The sequence below is a fragment of the Chlamydotis macqueenii genome, chromosome 3 (assembly GCF_036417535.1).
Source record: "Chlamydotis macqueenii isolate bChlMac1 chromosome 3, bChlMac1.mat, whole genome shotgun sequence".
NCBI lineage: Eukaryota > Metazoa > Chordata > Aves > Otidiformes > Otididae > Chlamydotis > Chlamydotis macqueenii.
The window spans coordinates 107,929,468-107,949,054 of NC_141558.1; the positions used below are offsets into that span (position 1 = coordinate 107,929,468).

General features: G+C 43.7%; 1 protein-coding gene across 1 annotated transcript in view; it reads left to right on the forward strand.

The window, feature by feature from the left end:
* The window catches only part of MTHFD1L (methylenetetrahydrofolate dehydrogenase (NADP+ dependent) 1 like), a 158,262-nt gene extending 145,032 nt beyond the window's left edge, over positions 1-13,230 (forward strand). Inside the window, exons 27-28 of the mRNA XM_086745151.1 lie at positions 7,860-7,968; positions 11,709-13,230. Of these exons, the coding sequence (XP_086601277.1) occupies positions 7,860-7,949 (90 nt within the window). The 3' untranslated portion in view covers positions 7,950-7,968; positions 11,709-13,230. The remainder of the gene's footprint in view (positions 1-7,859; positions 7,969-11,708) is intronic.
* The last annotated feature ends 6,357 nt before the right edge of the window (positions 13,231-19,587 follow it).

The following is a 19,587-nucleotide window of genomic DNA, read 5'->3' on the forward strand; positions in this document are numbered from 1 at the left end:
AAAGGACCTTCAAAGGTCATCTAGTCCAACCCCCCTGCAAGGAGCAGGGACATCCCCAACCAGATCAGGTTGCTCAGAGCCTCATCCAGCCTGGCCTTGAACGTTTCCAGGGATGGGGTCTCCACCACCTTTCTGGGCAACCTGTTCCAGTGTTCTATAACTCACATAGTAAAAATTTTTTCCTAATTTCTAATCTAAATCTACCCCCCTCTATTTTAAAACCATTACCTCTCGTCCTATTGCAACAGGCCCTACTAAACAGCCTTTCCCCATCTTTCTTGTAGGCCCCCTTGAGGTACTGGAAGACCGCTATCAGGTCTCCCCGGAGCCTCCTCTTCTCCAGGCTGAACAGCCCCAACTCTCTCAGCCTGTCCTCATAAGAGAGGTGCTCCAGCCCTTTTATCATCTTCGTGGCCCTCCTCTGGACCTTCTCCAACAGGTCCATGTCCTTCTTGTGTTGGGGGCTCCAGAACTGGACACAGTACTCCAGGTGGGGTCTCACCAGGGCAGAGTAGAGGGGGAGAATCACCTCCCTCGACCTGCTGGCCACGCTTCTCTTGATGCAGCCCAGGATGCGGTTGGCCTTCTGGGCCGCAAGGGCGCATTGCCTGCTCATGTTAAGCTTCTCATCCACCAGCACTCCCAAGTCCTTCTCCTCAGGGCTGCTCTTGATCCGTTCTCTGCCCAGCCTGTATTTGTGCCTGGGATTGCCATGACCCAGGTGCAGGACCTTGCACTTGGCCTGGTTGAACTTTATGAGGTTGGCACGGGCCCACCTCTCCAGCCTGTCCAGGTCCCTCTGGATGGCATCCCTCCCTTCCAGCGTGTTGACGGCACCACACAACTTGGTGTCATCGGCAAACTTGCTGAGGGTGCACTCTATCCCACTGTCCATGTCACCGACAAAGATGTTGAACAGGGTCGGGCCCAGCACGGACCCCTGAGGGACGCCACTCGTGACCGGTCTCCACATGGACATTGAGCCGTTGACCACCACTCTCTGAGTGCGGCCATCCAGCCAACTCCTTATCCACCGAGTGGTCCATCCATCAAACCCATGTCTCTCTAGTTTAGAGAGAAGGATGTCATGCGGGACAGTGTCAAAAGCTTTGCACAAGTCCAGGTAGATGATGTCAGTTGCTCGTCCCTTGTCCACCGATGCCGTCACCCCATCATAGAAGGCCACCAAATTGGTCAGGCACGATCTGCCCTTGGTGACGCCATGTTGGCTGTCACCAACCACCTCCTTGCTCTCCATGTGCCTTAGCATGGTTTCCAGGAGAATCTGCTCCATGACCTTGCCAGGCATAGAGGTGAGGCTGACCGGCCTGTAGTTACCTGGGTCTTCCTTATTCCCCTTTTTAAAAATTGGGGTTATGTTCCCTCTCTTCCAGTCATCGGGGACCTCACCAGACCGCCACGACTTCTCAAATACGATAGCCAGTGGCTTGGCAACTTCATCCACCAGTTCCCTCAGGACCCGCGGATGGATCTCATCAGGTCCCATGGACTTGTGCACCTTCAGGTTCCTCAGATGATCCCGAACCTGCTCTTCGAGTACAATGGGCAGTTCTTCATTCTCGCGGTCCCTGCTTGCACCTTCTACAGCTTGGGCGGTGGGACAGGAACTCTTGTCGGTGAAGACTGAGGCAAAAAAGTCATTGAGAACCTCAGCCTTCTCCATGTCCTGGGTAACCAGGACACCAGTTCCCTTCTGGCGGGGGCCTACATTTACCCTGGACTTTCTTTTGTCCCCTACGTACCTATAAAAGCTCTTCCTGTTACATTTTATATCCCTGGCCAGATTCAGTTCTGCCAGGGCTTTGGCCTTCCTTACCTTATCCCTGGCCACTCGTGCAGCCTCTTTGTAGTCCTCCCAGGCTACCTGTCCCCACTTCCACCCACTATAGGCTTCCTTTTTCACTTTCAGTTGGTCCAGGAGCTCCTTGCTCATCCACGCCGGCCTCCTGGCCTTTTTGCCCGACTTGTTTTTCATCGGGATGCACCTCTGCTGAGCTTGGAGGAGGTGCTCCTTGAATATGGACCAACTTTCCTGGGCCCCTCTTCCCTCCAGGGCCGCCTCCCGCCTTCCTGAAGTCTAGGGCAGAGAGCTTGCCATGTAGTTTCCTTGCTGCCCCGTGGATCTTGAACTCCACCATGTCATGGTCGCTGCAGCCAAGGCTGTCCTTTAGTTTCACATCCCCCACCAGCTCCTCCCTGTTGGTGAGCGCAAGGTCGAGCATGGCACCCCTCCTTGTCGGCTCCTCTATCGCCTGCAGGAGGAAGTTATTGTCCATGCATTCCAGGAACCTCCTGGACTGCCTGTGCCCTGCTGTGTTGTCTCTCCAACAGATGTCAGGGTGGTTGAAGTCCCCCACGAGGACCAGGGCCTGTGACTTGCTGCTTTTGCCTCCTAAACATAAGAGTGCCGTAGTGATAATACACATTGTGTTTTTCACGTTGTCTTTCTGCAGTTCATTTGCTCTCATGGGTGTGTAGACAGTTGAAGTTTATGGTTCATTCCAGTGAGTTCCTACAAAACTAGTTCCTATTAAATCCTAAATGTTATATTTTGGGCAGCAGCTGGATGAATTCTTTGTAAAATTTTTTTCTTTTTTTTTTTTTCCCCTGCATAAGCATTCATATGAATTGCATTAAGTCTTAAGGTGCAAAGTTTATGCTTTATATATTCCTTCTCCCAGCCATAGTAACAGTTTTGGTCAAATTAAGGGCTGATTGTTTCAGCCACCTACTTTCAGTTTGTGGTCTTCAGTGAATAATGTGTTGTCATTCACTGCTTCTTACTCTGCTCTTTTCTCACAGCCACGCCTTGTGATGTTGTATAGCTACCAATCTGTGACCTAAATGTTGTTATATTAGCGTGGAGAGTTGTGCTGATCTCTGTGCAATATATAAAGGATGTATCTTGTATGAGGTGCCGTGCAAGCTGCTGTATGACTGTAAATTTCTGTGGGTTTTTTCATACTGTACATACCTGCTAATTGCCAAAGTTATTTATGTTTTAGGTGTATTTTCTCTCATTGTTCACTCTTCTTTTTTTTTAAGTTTTAGAAATGAAGTCGTTTTAGTAAGTAGTCATCTCAGAAAGCCTTGGAGAGGCAAATGTAGTCTGCCAGCTGCTCTGCAGGTATGGTATGTGCTGCAGCTGTGGGGCAGGTTAGCATTCCCCCACCCACAAAAATCTAGGCTTCAGTTACTTAGGGCAGGGAGAGGGATGCTTCTGGGTCATGCCTGCCAGGGTTAAGGCCAGCCTGTGAACTTACACATTAATGGCTTCATTCAAGATCATGGAAAAGTCTCTAAACTAGAGAGACATGGATTTGACAGACGGACCACTTGGTGGATAAGGAATTGTCTGGATGGCCGCACTCAGAGAGTTGTGGTCAACAGCTCAATGTCCAAGTGGAGATCAATGACAAGTAGTGTTCCTCAGGGGTCAGTATTGGGACTGGTGCTGTCTAACATCTTTGTCAGCAACATGGTCAGTGGGATAGAGTGCCCCCTCAGCAAGTCCATCAATGACACCAAGATCTGTGGTGCCATCGACACACTGGAGGGGAGGGATGCCATCCAGAGGGACCTTGACAGGCTGGAGAGGTGGGCCCGTGCAAACCTCATGAAGTTCAACCAGGCCAAGTGCAAGGTCCTGCACGTGGGTTGGGGAAGTCCCAAGCACAAATACAGGCTGGGAGGAGAATGGATCAAGAGCAGCCCTGACGAGAAGGACTTGAGGGTACTGGTGCACAAGAAGCTCAACATGAGCCAACAATGTGCACTTGCAGCCCAGAAAGCCAACCGCATCCTGGGCTGTATCAAAAGAAGCATGGCCAGCAGGTCAAGGGAGGTGATTCTGCCCCTCTACTCTGCTCAAGTGAGACCCCACCTGGAGTATTGCTTCCAGCTCTGGAGCCCCCTGCATAAGAAGGACACGGACCAGTTGGAGAGGGTCCAAAGGAGGACCACGAAGATGTTCAGAGGGCTGGAGCACCTCTCCTGTGAGGAGAGGCTGAGAGAGTTGGGGCTGTTCAGCCTGGAGAAGAGGAGGCTCTGGGGAGACCTGATAGCAGCCTTCCAGTACCTAAAGGCGCCTACAGAAAAGATGGGGAGAAACTGTTTAGCAGGGCCTGTTGTGATAGGACAAAGGATAATGGTTTTAAAGTAGAGGGAGGTAGATTCAGTCTGGGTATAAGGAAGAAATTCTTTACAATGAGGGTGGTGGAACACTGGCACAGGTTGCCCAGAGAGATGGTAGATGCCCCACCCCTCGAAACATTCAAGGCCAGGTTGGATGGGCCTCTGAGCAACCTGATCTGGTTGGAGATGTCCCTGCTCCTTGCAGGGGGGTTGGACTGGATAACCTTTAGAGGTCCCTTCCAACCAAAACTGTTCTATGATTCTATGATTGTATAAAACAGTGAGAAGGAAGAGGATCATTCTGAGTCCTCAGCCCTGTGAAAAGCCAGTCATCTGAAGCCTCAATTCAGCCTCGCAGCAGACTGAGCCCTCTTTTCTCTTCTGCAGTTTTGGCTGCAGGAGAGAAATGGAGGGCTGGAGAGGGAATAATCGGTAGTAATCTCCTCAGCCAGCCAGTCGTCTCTTCCTATTGACCTTGAAGTAATGAAAAAGGGATAGATTCTGCTGCATGTTACCTCTGTGTGTCCAAATAATGAGAGCAGAGAGAAATGATCGTAAATATAAACGGCCTTGCCTGTTGGGAAGTCTGGGCCATGGGGAAAATGACAGAATGTGTTTTATTTTCACTCTATAATTCACACAGGTATTGGTCCCAAAGTGTTTTCTCTGTGGTATTTTTGCCTCGTACTTAATTTTACAGTGCAATAATTTTAATTCAGATGAACTCATTCCTTTTCGTCAATTAAATTTTCAATATGAGAATAGTTATATTCCCTGAACTGGCAAAAAAAAAATGTTTTGATATTCACTTTTCATAGATGTAATAGATTTCCATTAGTTAATACAGTTAATTTACACTGATGTAGTACTGGACCTATGAAAAAAAATAAAACCCAAACATGTAGGAATTGGTTTTTAACATTTCTTTTAAAAAACAATAAGGAAAAACTCCCCTAAAGTGACTCTTGGTTTTATGATACAGGGAAAATGAAGACTGGCCAAGCTTCCAAGAAAGAAAAAAAAAAAAAAAAAAAAGGGAGAGAGAGGGGAACCTGGAATTTGGGAGTTTACTTTTGAATGTAGAACTGTCACACACAGAGTAACCAGAAAGTTGTCTTTGGCAATTTGTTCATTCCCCTCCCGGTGAGGTGTAATTCATTAAGGCATTTTCTTGTCAAGCATTAACTCAGAAACTGGGATTAATCTGAGACAGAAAATAATTCAGTAACCCTAATGATGTAGTACTGCAACCAGTGTGGCCAACGGACAAAGGACAGTAACAAGGCGTTTTAGCACTTAGCTAAGATGCCAAGACAATGTCAGCCAATAGAATGATGTCATGCAGTCAGTGGCAGGGTTTGGTCAATGCAAACTGACAGTTTTGTCTTTTAATCCTACTGTGTGCAATAACAAAAGAGCAGGAAGGACTGTATTTAAAAACAGAGGAAATGTACTGAGTCCACTAGAAGAGCTTGTTGCATTGTTTTTTCTCTCAAGTGAGATGATGGCTGCACCAGTACTGAGCTCCCCAAGGTCCTTTCCCCCTTCCCAACATGAGATTGACTTCTGAAATGGCAGCAGAGCTCTCCAGAGTAAATGAGACTGCGGTGGAGAGATCTTACAGTTTGCTTGTGTTCCCACAATGGAAACATTACACGAGCGTTTGGAGCGAAGCTGAAGCTAAGGGAGATGCTGTGCTAACTCAGTCACTGGATATGCAGCAGAACAGACATAAAGAAATACAGCCTGCTCCAGCCCGAGGAGGGCCTGTAAATCTGGCTCTCTGGAGGAGCTAGGATGGTGGTCATGTATTTTTCCTCTTTTGAGACCAATTAGCCTGTTAGAGCTTGCCTTTGGCCAGAGAAAACACCATAGCTCAGCTGTGCTCCTTGGGGAATTAGGGAGGATGGAAACCGCTCAGCTCTGTGCTCTCTGCTGGGAGGTGATGGCTGGCCATGGCCTGCTCCCCTGCAAGCCAGGGGCCTGGTGGAGACCCAGTCATGCAGTAAGGAGATTTAATTCATCAGCTGACCAACCCTGGCCACAAGAACTTATATTTTCCTTTGTTCAGTGTGTTGAATGATGTTGGTTGCAGTTGAGTGCCAGAGCCAGCTCTAAGGGGTGATCATCCCAGGGGAGTCACAGGGTGAAACTTTCAGCCTCAGGTTTCAGCTCACATCATGAAAACATACCCTAATCTGAACCTTTCCTTAGGTTATTGCAGTTGGAGTGTTTCTGGCACTCAAGCCAGTGTCATTGTATTTTTTTCTACACAGCCACATTTGCAGGTTACCTCCTGGGGTCAGATTAACCACTGGGGTCAGAGCTTTAACTAGCTCTTCTGACTTGCCCCAGCTAAAATTTTGTTCCTCAAAATCTAGCATCTGTTTTAATGCTTAAAGGCTCTTAGTCAACAAACAGTTGAGCTAAGTTGAACTCCAGGTTCATTTCCAGAGATTGTAATGTCTTTCATCACTTTGGGTATTAATACAGGGCCTAATATAGCAGGGCCATCCTCCACCTCTGAGGTTAAAATATCGAAAGGGTTTATGGAGTCCCTAAGCCCAAATGCTATCTTTAGAGTGCCTTGAATTAGTGGAAATATGGTGAGATATTCAGAGCTTCTAACTGTCATCTTAGAAAGACTTAGGGTGTGAATCCAAAGTGGTTCAGGTTGCTCCAAACTGGTCCTGCCTTAAAACTGCCCCACTGTCACAGCCTTTACCCTGTGCTAGTGCTGGCACTGGAAGCCCCTCGTGGCTCAAGTGCTGAAACAGAAGATGAAGCAGATCCAAAAAAATTGCATTATTCTGCTGAACCTGCTCTCCAGACATCTCCTTCACAAGGGAGAAAGAGGGAGTCTTGAGGTGGGGTGCTTCCGATTTAAAGTGGCTTAAGCTGTTGTGGACCAGCACCTCAAGAGGAGTTCCACGCCACTCATATGTTTTAATTGAGGCTAAAACGCCAATTGTCAATAATAGTATAAGTAGCATGAGCAGAGCTGTGGTTAACTGTGTAATTTAAGTCCATGAAGCTATTTACATGTTTAAAAGTATGCAGATACCAGTGCCTCATGCTAGATCAGGATCGTAATTACGCATAGTTCGAGATAATTGGGTTGCTTTAGCTTCGTATCTCAACTTGCTAAACCTAACTACTAAATTAGGATTCAAGTGTAATCCATGTATGTTTAGTTGAACTAGTTCAATTTGTTCCTCACATTAAGGAATCAATCATGAAAATGTTGCGATTAATTCTGCTCCTATATTCTGGTTTTCTGTGGGAGAGGTCTGAGTTCAACACAGTCATATCACCAGGTGAATTTGAGCAAGTATGTCCTTGCCCTTTGCTGTCTGATTTATTTTTTTTTTCCCAGTAGATATAAATGGATAAATATTCTGAGGAACAATTAAGTCCCAAAGTGTCTTCCATTTTGTTAAGGAGTTTATTCTTAGGTTGCTGTGCTAGCCTGTATTTTGTGGTTTCTGTTCTCCCTTTCCTATATTTTAAAAGTGTTCACTTAAAGATGAAGCTAAAAAGTACCAAGCCTGACATTTTTAATGGAACCAACAAATGTGATGATCATCTACGGTTGAGTCCATGATGAAGAATCCAGCCTTTCTCTTAATTTGAAATTTACATGGGTGGAGTGATTATTTGCTTACAGGTGCAGGAGCATAACTTTGTTTTTATTGTTCCCACAGATGAGCACCATGCCAGGACTGCCCACAAGGCCGTGCTTCTATGACATTGACCTTGACCCTATCACAGAGCAAGTGAAAGGATTGTTTTGAGAGTGACATCCAAATTCAGGTCGGTCAACAGCCTTTATTTTTTCCTGTTCCAGCTTGGAGGAGGATGTTTGTCTCTAATGTGTATATAAAAAAGGCTGTCAGGAGTTTATCTAGGCTCTAGGTTTCATCAAGGACTTCACATAATTTGGGGGAATATTTCATAATGTGCAGTTTGTCACATGGGTTTCTCATTTGCTGAATGGTGGCCAGCTATGCTGATGGTGCACCTTGACAGTGCTTTTTGGATTTCCTGACTCTGTCAGTTTGGCATGAGGAGGAGCTGGCTCTGCAATTGTACCTCTCTTGCATGCAGAAAAAGTCAGTTTGAAGAAATCACGTCATGTTACTCACCTCAAAGGAAATAATCTAGTTCATCTTTGATACTACTCTCGTGTGGCGGGGTGCTTCTGTCATAACGTAGATAGCAGGGGAGATGTTTCTCAGCTTGTTCATGAGCTTTGGTTTGTTTTTTCATAGTTTTTCTCCTGATTGCTGTCATCTCTCTCAAATGATAATAAGCATTTCAGGAACACAAATCTGTCCTCTTAGCCTGTCTGGTTTTCATGCTGGATTCTCTCCCTTTTCCTTGAAGGTTGCAGTTCCCCCACTACCTCCTCCCCTTCTCTAAACACTTAATCTTCTTGATGTCTTGCTTTAATTTTGTGTAGCACATGTTCCTCACTTAAAAAAATCCAAGTTGTTATGAAAATATTCCATGCTACTCCATTTTAACCTTGTAACACAGTAAGTGGAGTAAGAGAGGATGTAACCCTGACTGAAACAAACCATGCACATCTGTGATGGGACTCTGCTCTCATCACTTAATTCTCTCCCTTCCCCCAATATATTGGCCTGGAGAGTAAAACGTTTACTTTTACACAGAACAACAATCTTACTCTGATCTGATAGGACTGTGATGGGACCCCAGATCAGCCACAGCTTTGAGGTGAATGTGCCCAGGTGCCTCATCAGCTTGCTCTAGCAATCCTCACCCACTCTGGTTTGAGAGAACCGCCTTTTGTTTTCTGTTTCTGTGTTTTGATGGATTGTTTGGAGGAGGGGAGAGGTCTGCATAACCCAAAGAGATTACTGTTCAGACTACATTAACTGTTCACTTGCCAATACTTGAATATCGCAGCATTCACATAGTATCTGGTGAGAGCGGATTCTGCCACTTCGTGTGTATCAGTGAAGACAAGTAAAAAGCAGTTAGCTTGAAAGTTAACCAGCACACACAGTTAATTGGTAGCTTATATGCAAGCCATCACTGACTATTCTGTTGCTGGGTAGTGTTATGTATACCACTTCTTGGCATATATCCTACTTTTGTTGCTGATATGCATTGTACATCTGATGGCTTCGTGCATACATATTGATTCATCATGTGTCAGTCACGTAATTACTTCTGAATCATTTGAAATGACTGTAGAATCCTAATGTAAAAATCTATATGCAGATTCACATGGTCTGCTTAATTGAGTGTTTACTGCCTAGTCTTACACAAATCCATCCAAACCATGGATCGGTGAGTTTTGAAGAACAATGATAATTAAGCAGATGAAATAGTCCCTTCCAGCTGTGAACAGCTTTCATTCGAAGTTGTGCATTAAATGAAAATCTTAAATTTGGCTTTTAGTCAGTGATGGTGTTTTCCCAGATGTAAAAAGAAATGCTAACAAAGTCACCAAAACATAATAGTCAAGTAGGAAAAAGCGTATATATCCATCAATTAGTTAATAAATTATTTTAATTTCATTATGGAGGTATTTGTGGCATCAAACAGATGAATGACTCAATAAGTTTAAGCCTTTTAAAGAAAAAAACCAGCTTCATCAGATGTATTTTTCATCAATGTAGGCACATACTCACGTATATAATCCCCTGTAACAATCTAAAGAAACACCTTCAGAGTACTGTAATACCCAGTGAGCACTGCGCAAGGTAGCTAGTGTTTATCAGCTCTAAAATTCACCTAATTCATGCACTAGATTTGTACATTTCTCATTTTGGATAGAGAAACAATATTCCCGTATAATCTGTACTCCCACCTCTCTGCAGAGAAGTTCAGTGTTATTATTTACTTTCACACATTCACTGAAGTGAACCCACACCATCGCTGATACCATGCTTTGAGGTATTTGTGGGTTTGTTTCTATGATGGCAGGTCAAGGATTTTTGTTTGTTCGTTTTGTTTGGTTTGCTTTTTCTTCTTCAGGTTTTAGTGTAGAATATAAAATATTGTGCCAGCTCATCAGGACTGATTCACATCTTTAAAATGTGGTAATTGAAAATTATTTGGAGATTTGTGGAAGAGCTGCAGCTGTTTCATTACAAACATGCGTGCAGAGCTGAGAAGAGTTGTTCTGGTATGCAGTTTATATCCTCCTCTGCAATGCCTAGCTTCATGGGACTGGTGAAGGAGATACAGGCAGGAGTTCCTGCTGCTAGGGTAGCTGTGTGAGACTCCTGCTGAGCTGAAACGCTGGATGCCATCAGCCTCACCGATTTTTCTCCACCACTTCACTGCATTAATGAAGCAGATGATAGTTCTCACAAAAACTTGCAGAAAGTTGGTCATTAGAATAAAAAGTCATACAAGCAAAAACTCTGTCAAAAAAGTCAGCTCTGTATTTTTCTGTTGACAAATAGCTAACACATGGAACACACATTACAGTCTCTCTCTGTAGGAGCAACATGCTCTATTAAAAAACTGAAACATTAATATCTGGAAATGAACCCGAAGGAATCTGGCTAGTTCTTCCTCACTGGCCACTACCCTATTTAAATTATACTGCCCAGCTCATACAGTAAGGAAGTTGAAATTAAATCTTTAGGAGTTGTCTGTAGATAGCACCAGTCAGAATAAGACTTACATGGAGACAAGTCTACCAGTAGGAAGAATTTTTATTTTTTTTTCTTAAGTATTATTTGCACAGTGAGCAGAATTTAAAAACCTGACCCACTCTGCAAAGTAAAGTCTGTGAAGGACCCTTGTGAGCTCTAAGGATCCTTCTGCTCTAATCAGCTGCAGCAGGTGCCTGCTCTTACTGTGCCAGTTTGGCTTTGGGTATCTGGGTCAATAGTAGGAGTGGTTGTTCTCCTCTGTTGGTCGTGACTTAGTAAGGCCATGGCTGTCCACAGTTGCAGATATATTCTTGCACTCATCTCCTCTTCAGAATTGGCAGAGCATCGGAATGATTGTAATACACAGCACGAGTATTTTGCCACCCTCAGAGCTTTTCTCAGTGTGGGAGGAATCCCAGACCTCTAACTGTGAGTATCTTCATGGCCATGAAGAAGCCCGTGAGGGGAGGACACCAAAACTGATGTCCTAAAATTGCAAACTATTTGTTATTTTCATCATAATTCATTCAGATATGGATAGAAAGTGTTTGAAGACCTTTCCTTTCCTTTGCATCCACAGGTTGATTCTATGAAACAAAAAACTGGCTTCTTTCAGTCTCATTCCACAGGATTGCGTTTCAGTCAGCAGCAGTTACTACAATAAAGTCCATAGCGTACTGGAATATGAGTAGAGATTTTTGTTTCTCACCCTAGCTGAGTTAGATAATAAGTGGGAGGTGCATGTGGCATAACTATAGTAAACAGAAACATTTAGTTAAGACGAAAATATCCAATTTCACTAAAACTCTGCTTTTAGGTTGTGATGCTTCTGGTTTTTTTTGTTTTTTTTTTTCTTTATAGAAAGCAAAAGATGTTTTGTTTCAACATATAAATTCTTTATCTTTCTCATTTCAGAAGCCTGGAAGTTACGAACTGCAACCTTCCTGTTTCCTGCAAGTAGGAGACAAAAATGAATCTGAAATATTCCTGTTATGTGTCTCTGGAGGAATGTCAAGATAGACCAAAGAGCAAAAGTTTACTCTTTCTTCAAACTAGTTTTTATGATGAAATATAGCCGTAAGTTTAAAAAAAAAAAAAAAAAAAAAAAAAAGCAGCAAGCTCAAGTTTTTCTTACTGTAGTGCAGGAAGCTCTCTACTGGAGCTTATACTTGTTTGTGGATAAAACAACATTGAAAAAAGAGAGAAATTTTTCACCTTAGAGTTCTCATCTTTTCTCAGAGGAGTTTACAGAAATATTTCCCTTATCTTGGCTATCTCAAAACTCGGGTAAACGTGATTATACTGTGTGTTCAAGCCTATTTCTCTCTGAAAAATACACTCTTGCTCCTGGCATTCAGGAGCTGAAACTACAGACAGATTAACTGCACATTTTTGAGTTATCATCGAGCGTTGCTCTGGATGCGTTTGGGCAACAGCCAAGCTTCAAGCAGGGGCGATATTAAGCAGAGGAAGAACAGAGCATGTATTTTGTAAGAGGTTTTTAATATGTAATTTTTTTTCCTTGTTGGGCAAAGTTCTTTTGAAACACTTAAGCCATAGCTGTCTCACATCCATAGCTCTCTCTTTATCCGAAGCGTATGTTACAGGCTGTCCAGCTGATTATGTGCTTCTTGTGGTGAAGCTGGTTGTTCAGAGAGGGCACTGCTCCTTCTGAAGCCCTGTTTTGCTCCTGTTCTTGCTAATGAAGCCTCCTGCTGTGCTGGCTCCCGACCTAGAGTTTTTCTTGTCCTGTCCCTGGCCGTACGCAACGCCCAGTTACAACAGAGGAATGTCCATCAAGCGAGGATGCAACAGAGCAGAGCATTGTTCTGCTTAATTTTGTAGGTTTTAACCACCATGCTTGTAAAACTGGAGTGTGTTTTCTATTTGAAGGGGGTATTCAAACAAGTTAAATCCTAAACTGTGTGCTTTAATTTACCTCAGTAGCTTACCTTGTCCAGTTTTTCCTAAATCTGCAGCAAAACAAGCCTTAGGCACGGGATACTGCATTTAATTTTCCAAGCTGCTGCTCCTCAGGAAACTCTCACTGACTGACTGTTGGTTCCTTCAATTAAAAAAAAAAAAAAAAAAAAAAAAAAAGGTAACAGAACAATAGGTTGAATCAAGACAATAGGCTATTGTTTTTTTAGGTAAAAAGCAGTGAAATAATGATGAGTGCGTTTATTTTCCTGGTGACGTTTTCCATCCTGTTGCTTTGCTCCGCTTACGCACATCTGTATGGTAGGGGCTTCTGCAGCGTAGTTTTGGTTCCCTTCTACACAGCCACATTTGGAGACTTAATTATCTCAGGAACTGTGTTGTAACTGAGGGGTTTGTTTTGGTTTTTAAAATCATGCTTTGTTATTTATAAACCCAAAACTATAATTATGGACAGCAGAGCAAACTGGGGACAATTAAAATAATTATCTGTGCCTTCCCTGGAGTAGCACGGAAATGTCTGTTGACTGTATTTCAGAACTGTTCTATTCATAGCATGGTCCCCCTGCACTGTGGGGATTGCTGTGAAGATAAACATTAAAAAAAATAGAGCTATTTGATACTTCAGCCTGATTAGACAATAGAGCTCATAACAGCCTAGACTGAGGATGCTTTAGTTACACTGGGGCAGGACAAACATGATCAGTAGAAAGCAAGATTCAAGGGTGGCTCTCACAGCTGCTGAGGAGAGAGATTTCTGATATTTTTCTATTAAATTGTGCCCCAAAATACAACCACGTTATTCTTACACATAACTGTGTTGTAATTTAATCCTGCACACACTGAGCTATCTAACCTAGAAAAATCCAAAGGCTTCCAGAAGAAAATGAGCGTGGCTTCCAGCCACAGTTTTTCTAGTAGCGTTCTTTCAAGAAAAATAAATGCAGTTTTCCTTCTATCTTGCCTGGAGAAATTTGGAAAGCCATAACCATGCCATACTCGTGCTCACTGCAGTTGTGTTGGACCTATCTTGGTGCCATTTGGCTGCTGAATGTGGCACGAGCTGTCTGCCTGTGAAGCTTCTGTACGGGACGTGGACGTCTGCGCAGCAGGGTTTACAAGTTGTGTCATACTGCTGCTTGATACCCACACACTTGCTGTGCTGTAGCCTCCATTCTGTCCCTTCAGGCCTTGCACGCTGGGACTGTTTCTCTGACCCATGGGTCTCCCCCTAAAACACCCATCCACCTCAGTCAGTTGAGAGTTGACAAACATGTCTTTTTTTTTTTTTTTTTTTTACTGTCATGTGCACAGGATTTGTTATATTGTTTTGATAGCTTCAATAATTCAAGGAAAGCTGGAATGACTCTCTTTTCCCTCTCCGCCCCATCTTGTCGACTATCTGCAAAATCTCCTGAGCAATCACATTTTTCATTCTTCATGTTACATTTTAGTGGAAGATTTGTTAAAATAATCCACATTGGCCTGCAGATTCTGTCTCATGATCCAAAGGGACTGAGTTACTGGCCATCAGCTGAGCTGGAGAAACTGCCAGGGTACATTCCCTCGGGCCACCCTAGTTCTCAGGCCAAATGCCTTCCTGAAGAAGGGTGTAAAATGAAAACTTTTTAAGGTAACTGTTGTGGCTAGGTGCATCACTTGTTGCTACGCAGATGCAATTGCAGGTGTGAGCCTCCTGCCGTTGCAACTGCTCTGAGAAACTTCATGCCATAGCAGAGCAGCAGCTTTGTAAGGCAGCCTGCCGTGCTTACCCCGCGTTTGCTAAAGCGTGTTAAGAACTACGCCGTTGTTTATTATCAGAAGATCTGCTTTTTGTAGTGAGTGAATACTTTGTTATTGCTACTGCTGAACTACAGAAGACTAGTGACACTGAGATACATCAGGCTACATAAAACGGGTATCTTTGTGTTTTAAAATTAAAAATTCCAGAATGTCAGTTGCCGTGAACAGGAAAATAGTGTCTGTGTGTACTGATGTTCAGTTTGCATGTGGTGCCTGTCTCAAGTCTGAATTCATTAATAAACTACATCCATTATTTAGCATTGTTCTCTATCATCTTGTCTGTTTAGTGACTTTTTTTTCCTCTCAAGCCACTTAATCTTGTCACGTCCCTGTCTCCAGCTAAACACAACCACGCCAAGGAAGGAGGGGAGCTCAGCCACGTCCTGGTCAAGCGCCAGATGCAAGCAAGGCTTGGGGCTCTTCATGACCAGAGCAACAGGCAGAGCATTCAGTCCTTGCCTCTTGCCATGAGGGCCTACATGCGGGAGGGTTGTCCACAGGACCTTCTCCATCAGTACAGTCCTTGTGAAGTTGGTTTGTGTCGGAGGGAAGGACACACCAGGCTAACACCCTGTCCCGGTCCTAAAATATCTAGCAATTGCCTTTGGTCCTTGGCATGAAAGGCTGGATCAGACACAAGGGTCATTTGGACACTTTCCACTTCTCAACTGGCAGCTGGATTTATGTGAAACAGTATCAGGTACAAGAACGTACACCTGTGAGCTTCTCAGTTTGGGATTTAAATACAAGCGATGCAAAAGCTTCAGGAACTGCAGGTTGTTAAATCAACTGGACCATAACACAGCAGAAAGCATCTCAAGAGCAGGAAAAAATAAAATGGGGAAGCAGGATCAGGGGGAGAAATCAAGCATTTCAGGCACATATGGGACATGGCTCTTGTTCTCTAAATGGCTAAATGAAGTCTTAAGCATATGATTTGTATTAGTACTGGGTTTTTAACATGCTCCTCGTGGCTACATTTCCAAACAGCTTTCCAGCCTCTCTACAACATTTCAGCAAGGAAGTTACCCACACCTAACAGATCTCAAGCATTGGGTTTGCGCTCCAGCGGTGCCTGGGTCTGCCCTGCTGACAGCCACCCAGCCAGCAAGTGCGAGCACAGGAGGTGGATGGGAGTCTCTCTCCCCTCCACTGAATTATTGGGGTGGGGAGGGAAGGCAACTGGTTTCATCCCTTTTAACATGCAGTTTTTTCAAAGGAAGGTTTTTCTGAGAAAATATTTTAGAGAAATATTTTAAGGCCAAGCTAGGAACCCCTGCTTGAAAGGGTTGAAATGGAAACACCAAAAGCCCCCTCAAGCATTTGTCCTGAAAAAGGACTGCTGCACTGTACGTGTCACCCTGCACTGTGGATTTAAGGCCAGAGGGTTTATGCAAAGTAAGTCAAGTTCAAGTATTTCTACAAGTGCAGTCATAATAGTTCCCCGCTCCATGCACCTGAGTGTAATATATTACATATACACAAGTATGAAAGAGTATGTATTTGTGCATGCAGGTTTTATGTAAAATCTTCAATATTTGCTTCCCAAGTAAACTTTTTTTTTTAACTTAAACCTTCAAGCAATGATTGCGAAGAGCCAGACAGCCATGCCAACATAGGCTCGACTGCACAAGTCCCTGAAGAACCAAGTCAGCCCTGCATCGAGTGATCACCAGGTCACTTCCAAGATAAACTGTTCTGTACGCCTGTGAACTGTGATGCCAGTAGGAAAAGTCAGCACTGGGAAAGCACACAGAGCTGAAACACATGAGCTATAGGAACAGTGAGAACTTTTCTTTGCAGAGTACTAATAAAAAAAGAGGATGTCTCAAATACAACTCATGCTTACTTTTATGCAATACAGTAAATCAAGGTGTAAGTTGTGACATTTTAAAAGCTCAGTTGTTTCCTACTGGGCAATTCCCATCATGGTATTGCAACTCAATTACCATTAACATCTGATCCAAGTGAGACTCCTAATGCCAAAGACGACTTTCAGCTTTTCGGGACACAGCCTGTTAGTTGCCCATATAACACAGCACCTATGGGCTCCCATCACATGCACAACTTATATTTATTCTCCAGAAAAATTTAATTACGCCTGTATTTGTACCAAACATATTATATACATGATGTGTAACTATGCCACTATATGAATTCTAGGATGTTTCCTTCCAGTTCCATTTCTGCTAAAAGGCTTGAGAGGAAATCTGAGAGGGGAGAAGCAAGCTTCTCGTATGACTTCTGGCTGCAGACCAGCTCTTGCACAGCTTTTGGTCAGCCAAAGTCTCTGCAAGGAGGCAACGTCCCTGTGTTTGCTGGTTCCACAGCTTGGCTGTTATGTGTATTCCCACCCAGCTCGAGCTCATCTGGAGCACGTATCACCTTGGCGTGTCCGTTTCAGTCAGAAAAAGCTGTATTTGCCAACCTGGTTTTTTTTCAGGTGTTTGAGGTAAATAAACTCTCCCTGAGGATGGTTTTTGGGGAGAGCAACAAACTCAACATCTAATAACTCCAAGCTGCTCTCGACATTAGCCTAAGGTAGCAGTTGAAGGAACCAAGCCCTTTGCATCAGTTCCATACAGCTGTTGATTTTTTTCTCATATGTTTAGTAAGTCCAGTCACTGTAATTCAGTATCAGATATTAGTGCCTGGCAAAAGCTTGTTGTTCATCCAGGATGAAAACTGGATCCAGTTCTGCTTCTGGAACTACTGAAAGTCAGACAGACTTTAGGCCCCAGATTGTTAGTAATAACCAAGTAAGCAAGTTATTTAATTCTTATTAGTCAGAGGAAAATGGGAAACAGTGAATAAGAAAAATAATGAAGATGGCAAATGAAAGAACAGAGCACAGGAGTCAAATTTTCTCTTTTGGGACAGAATTGTATGAAAGCAGCACATGTAAATTAAGATGAGCCTGAGAAGTTATTTCACTGAATCTCACTTGAAAAGTTCCTTTGTATTAAGCAGTATATAACTTAACACCAGCAGTTTTTAAGAAGGATATTTTAAGAAATAATACAAATTTCTGAAAGTACTTTTATCTGCAAAAGCTTACTGAAAGGGAAAAGATACTCTCACAGAAGTATCAAAGCTTATTTTTAATATTAATTTGGTTTTAAAGAGAGACATTAAATCAGCACCATGTAATCAATTGGTGCTAAGAAATAGTAAAAGAAGGCGATGAGCAGCAAGTGAAATATGTCATCAATTTAAAAAGATAAAACTAATATAAAATATCTTCTCAGAGAAGGACATACTTGGAAAGTTAACACTCCTGGAAAAGACCCAGAGCCAATGCTTGAATTCCAATGCTGTTTCCCATCAATTCTTCCCCAAGATGCTGCCTACCAGATCCCCAGAGAGGGCAGGAAGATCTTCTGTTGAGCTTGCGCCTGGCATCACCTGTAGCAACTGCAGGGAATTAACAGGGCAGCAACAACTACGATGGAGCCGGGAAGGAGGCACCAGTCTCAGACTCCTGCATTTATTGAGCCCTCCTCATAAGCGCCTCCTCTGCAGTAGGTCGCTGCAACAAATAACCTCACCTTTTGCTAAATTCAGACGTCTCTATCCCGTGACTGCATTTACACAGCAACAAGCAAACCACACGCGGGCTTGGAAGCGGAAATGGAGGAGTTATCCCAGTGTGACCATATGATTTAAACATGGCTGGGAGCTGTATAGACAACCTGCAAGTATTATCCAAGAGTGTCAAGAGCTGTTTAGAAGACAGATGGTCTGTTTTGGAAACCCTTCAGAAAGGGCTAACAGCATCGCCATCCCAAAACCATGCTGGGGGGGAAAGAGTACAGTTCCCATGTGGAAAAAGGTTCCCTACTTTCCTGCTGGTACTTTAGTTTTGTCCCTTCAAGCTCTGACACAAAAAAAATCCAAACAACTAAAACCAAACCAACCAAACAGGACACCCCACAGCACCAAAACCTCACTCTCTCCCACTAAGAGAGACATTTGTACCTCTGTGAATGGATTCTTATCCCAAGCATCTCTAATGCTCGAGTTTTTCCACTGTTTGAGGACAAGCGGTAGGAAAAAACCTGACGGGAGAATACCCTGTTTAATCCTGTATAAGGAATGGTGAAGTGAACTACAGAGCCACATCCAAACATTCACAGATACAAGCCTGGATGCACAAGAGCAATTCCACTTGCATACTTGGGAAAATATGTTTGGGGAGGAGCTTCTCAGTTCAAAACTCCTCTGAAATAACTACAATACCCAGCTGCAGGGGAAAATGGATGCTGGAAGAACCATACCTTAGTGTGTCTGAAATGGAAACGATCCAAGTAACCATTTACTCATGTGCATAAACTTGAATCTTAAATTTAGCAGCATTTCACCTTTTGACCTCGAATTTCACATTGCCTTAACCAGCTTCACTTGAGCCTGAACAGCTACAGAAATGTTTACAGCCATTCCCTGCAGCAAGATTAAAGAAAGCCTTGCCTGGATCTTGAATCCAATGTCTGGGGACCGTTCAGACACGGTCAGCACTGGAACCAGTTTGACTGGAGCTCCCTCACCACTGACATTTGCCAAATTCCTCTGTCATGCCACAGTGCCGCCGAGCCCCCGGGCTGGCCAGGGCCCCCTCCCTGCGGCACTCCACCCTACAAACAGGGCAAATCCTGCTCCCCACAGCCCACCACTGGGTGAAGATGTAGGATGCTTAGTGTGTGGAGAGATGCCATATATGGCATATAAAAAAAAAAAAAAAAAAAAATAGAAAATCACACCACAAACCAATATTCTCACAAGATTTATAAACTTAAATGCTAGACTTAGAAAAATCAAGCACATTTTTTAATTCCTACATGCTTTTTTAAACACCAGTGCCCAGCAGACAAAGAGATGACAACCAGAATTTATAACATTCAGGTACCAATAGGAACTGGCTCAGCAGTTCTGTTTTGTTAAGCCCCATACGAGCTATTATCAGATTTACACTTGGGTTTTTCTTCACGTCTACGTAGAAACCATGAAGTTGTGCCAGAAACTTGCAGGCATTAAGCTGGCAGGTGGGAAGGGTGGG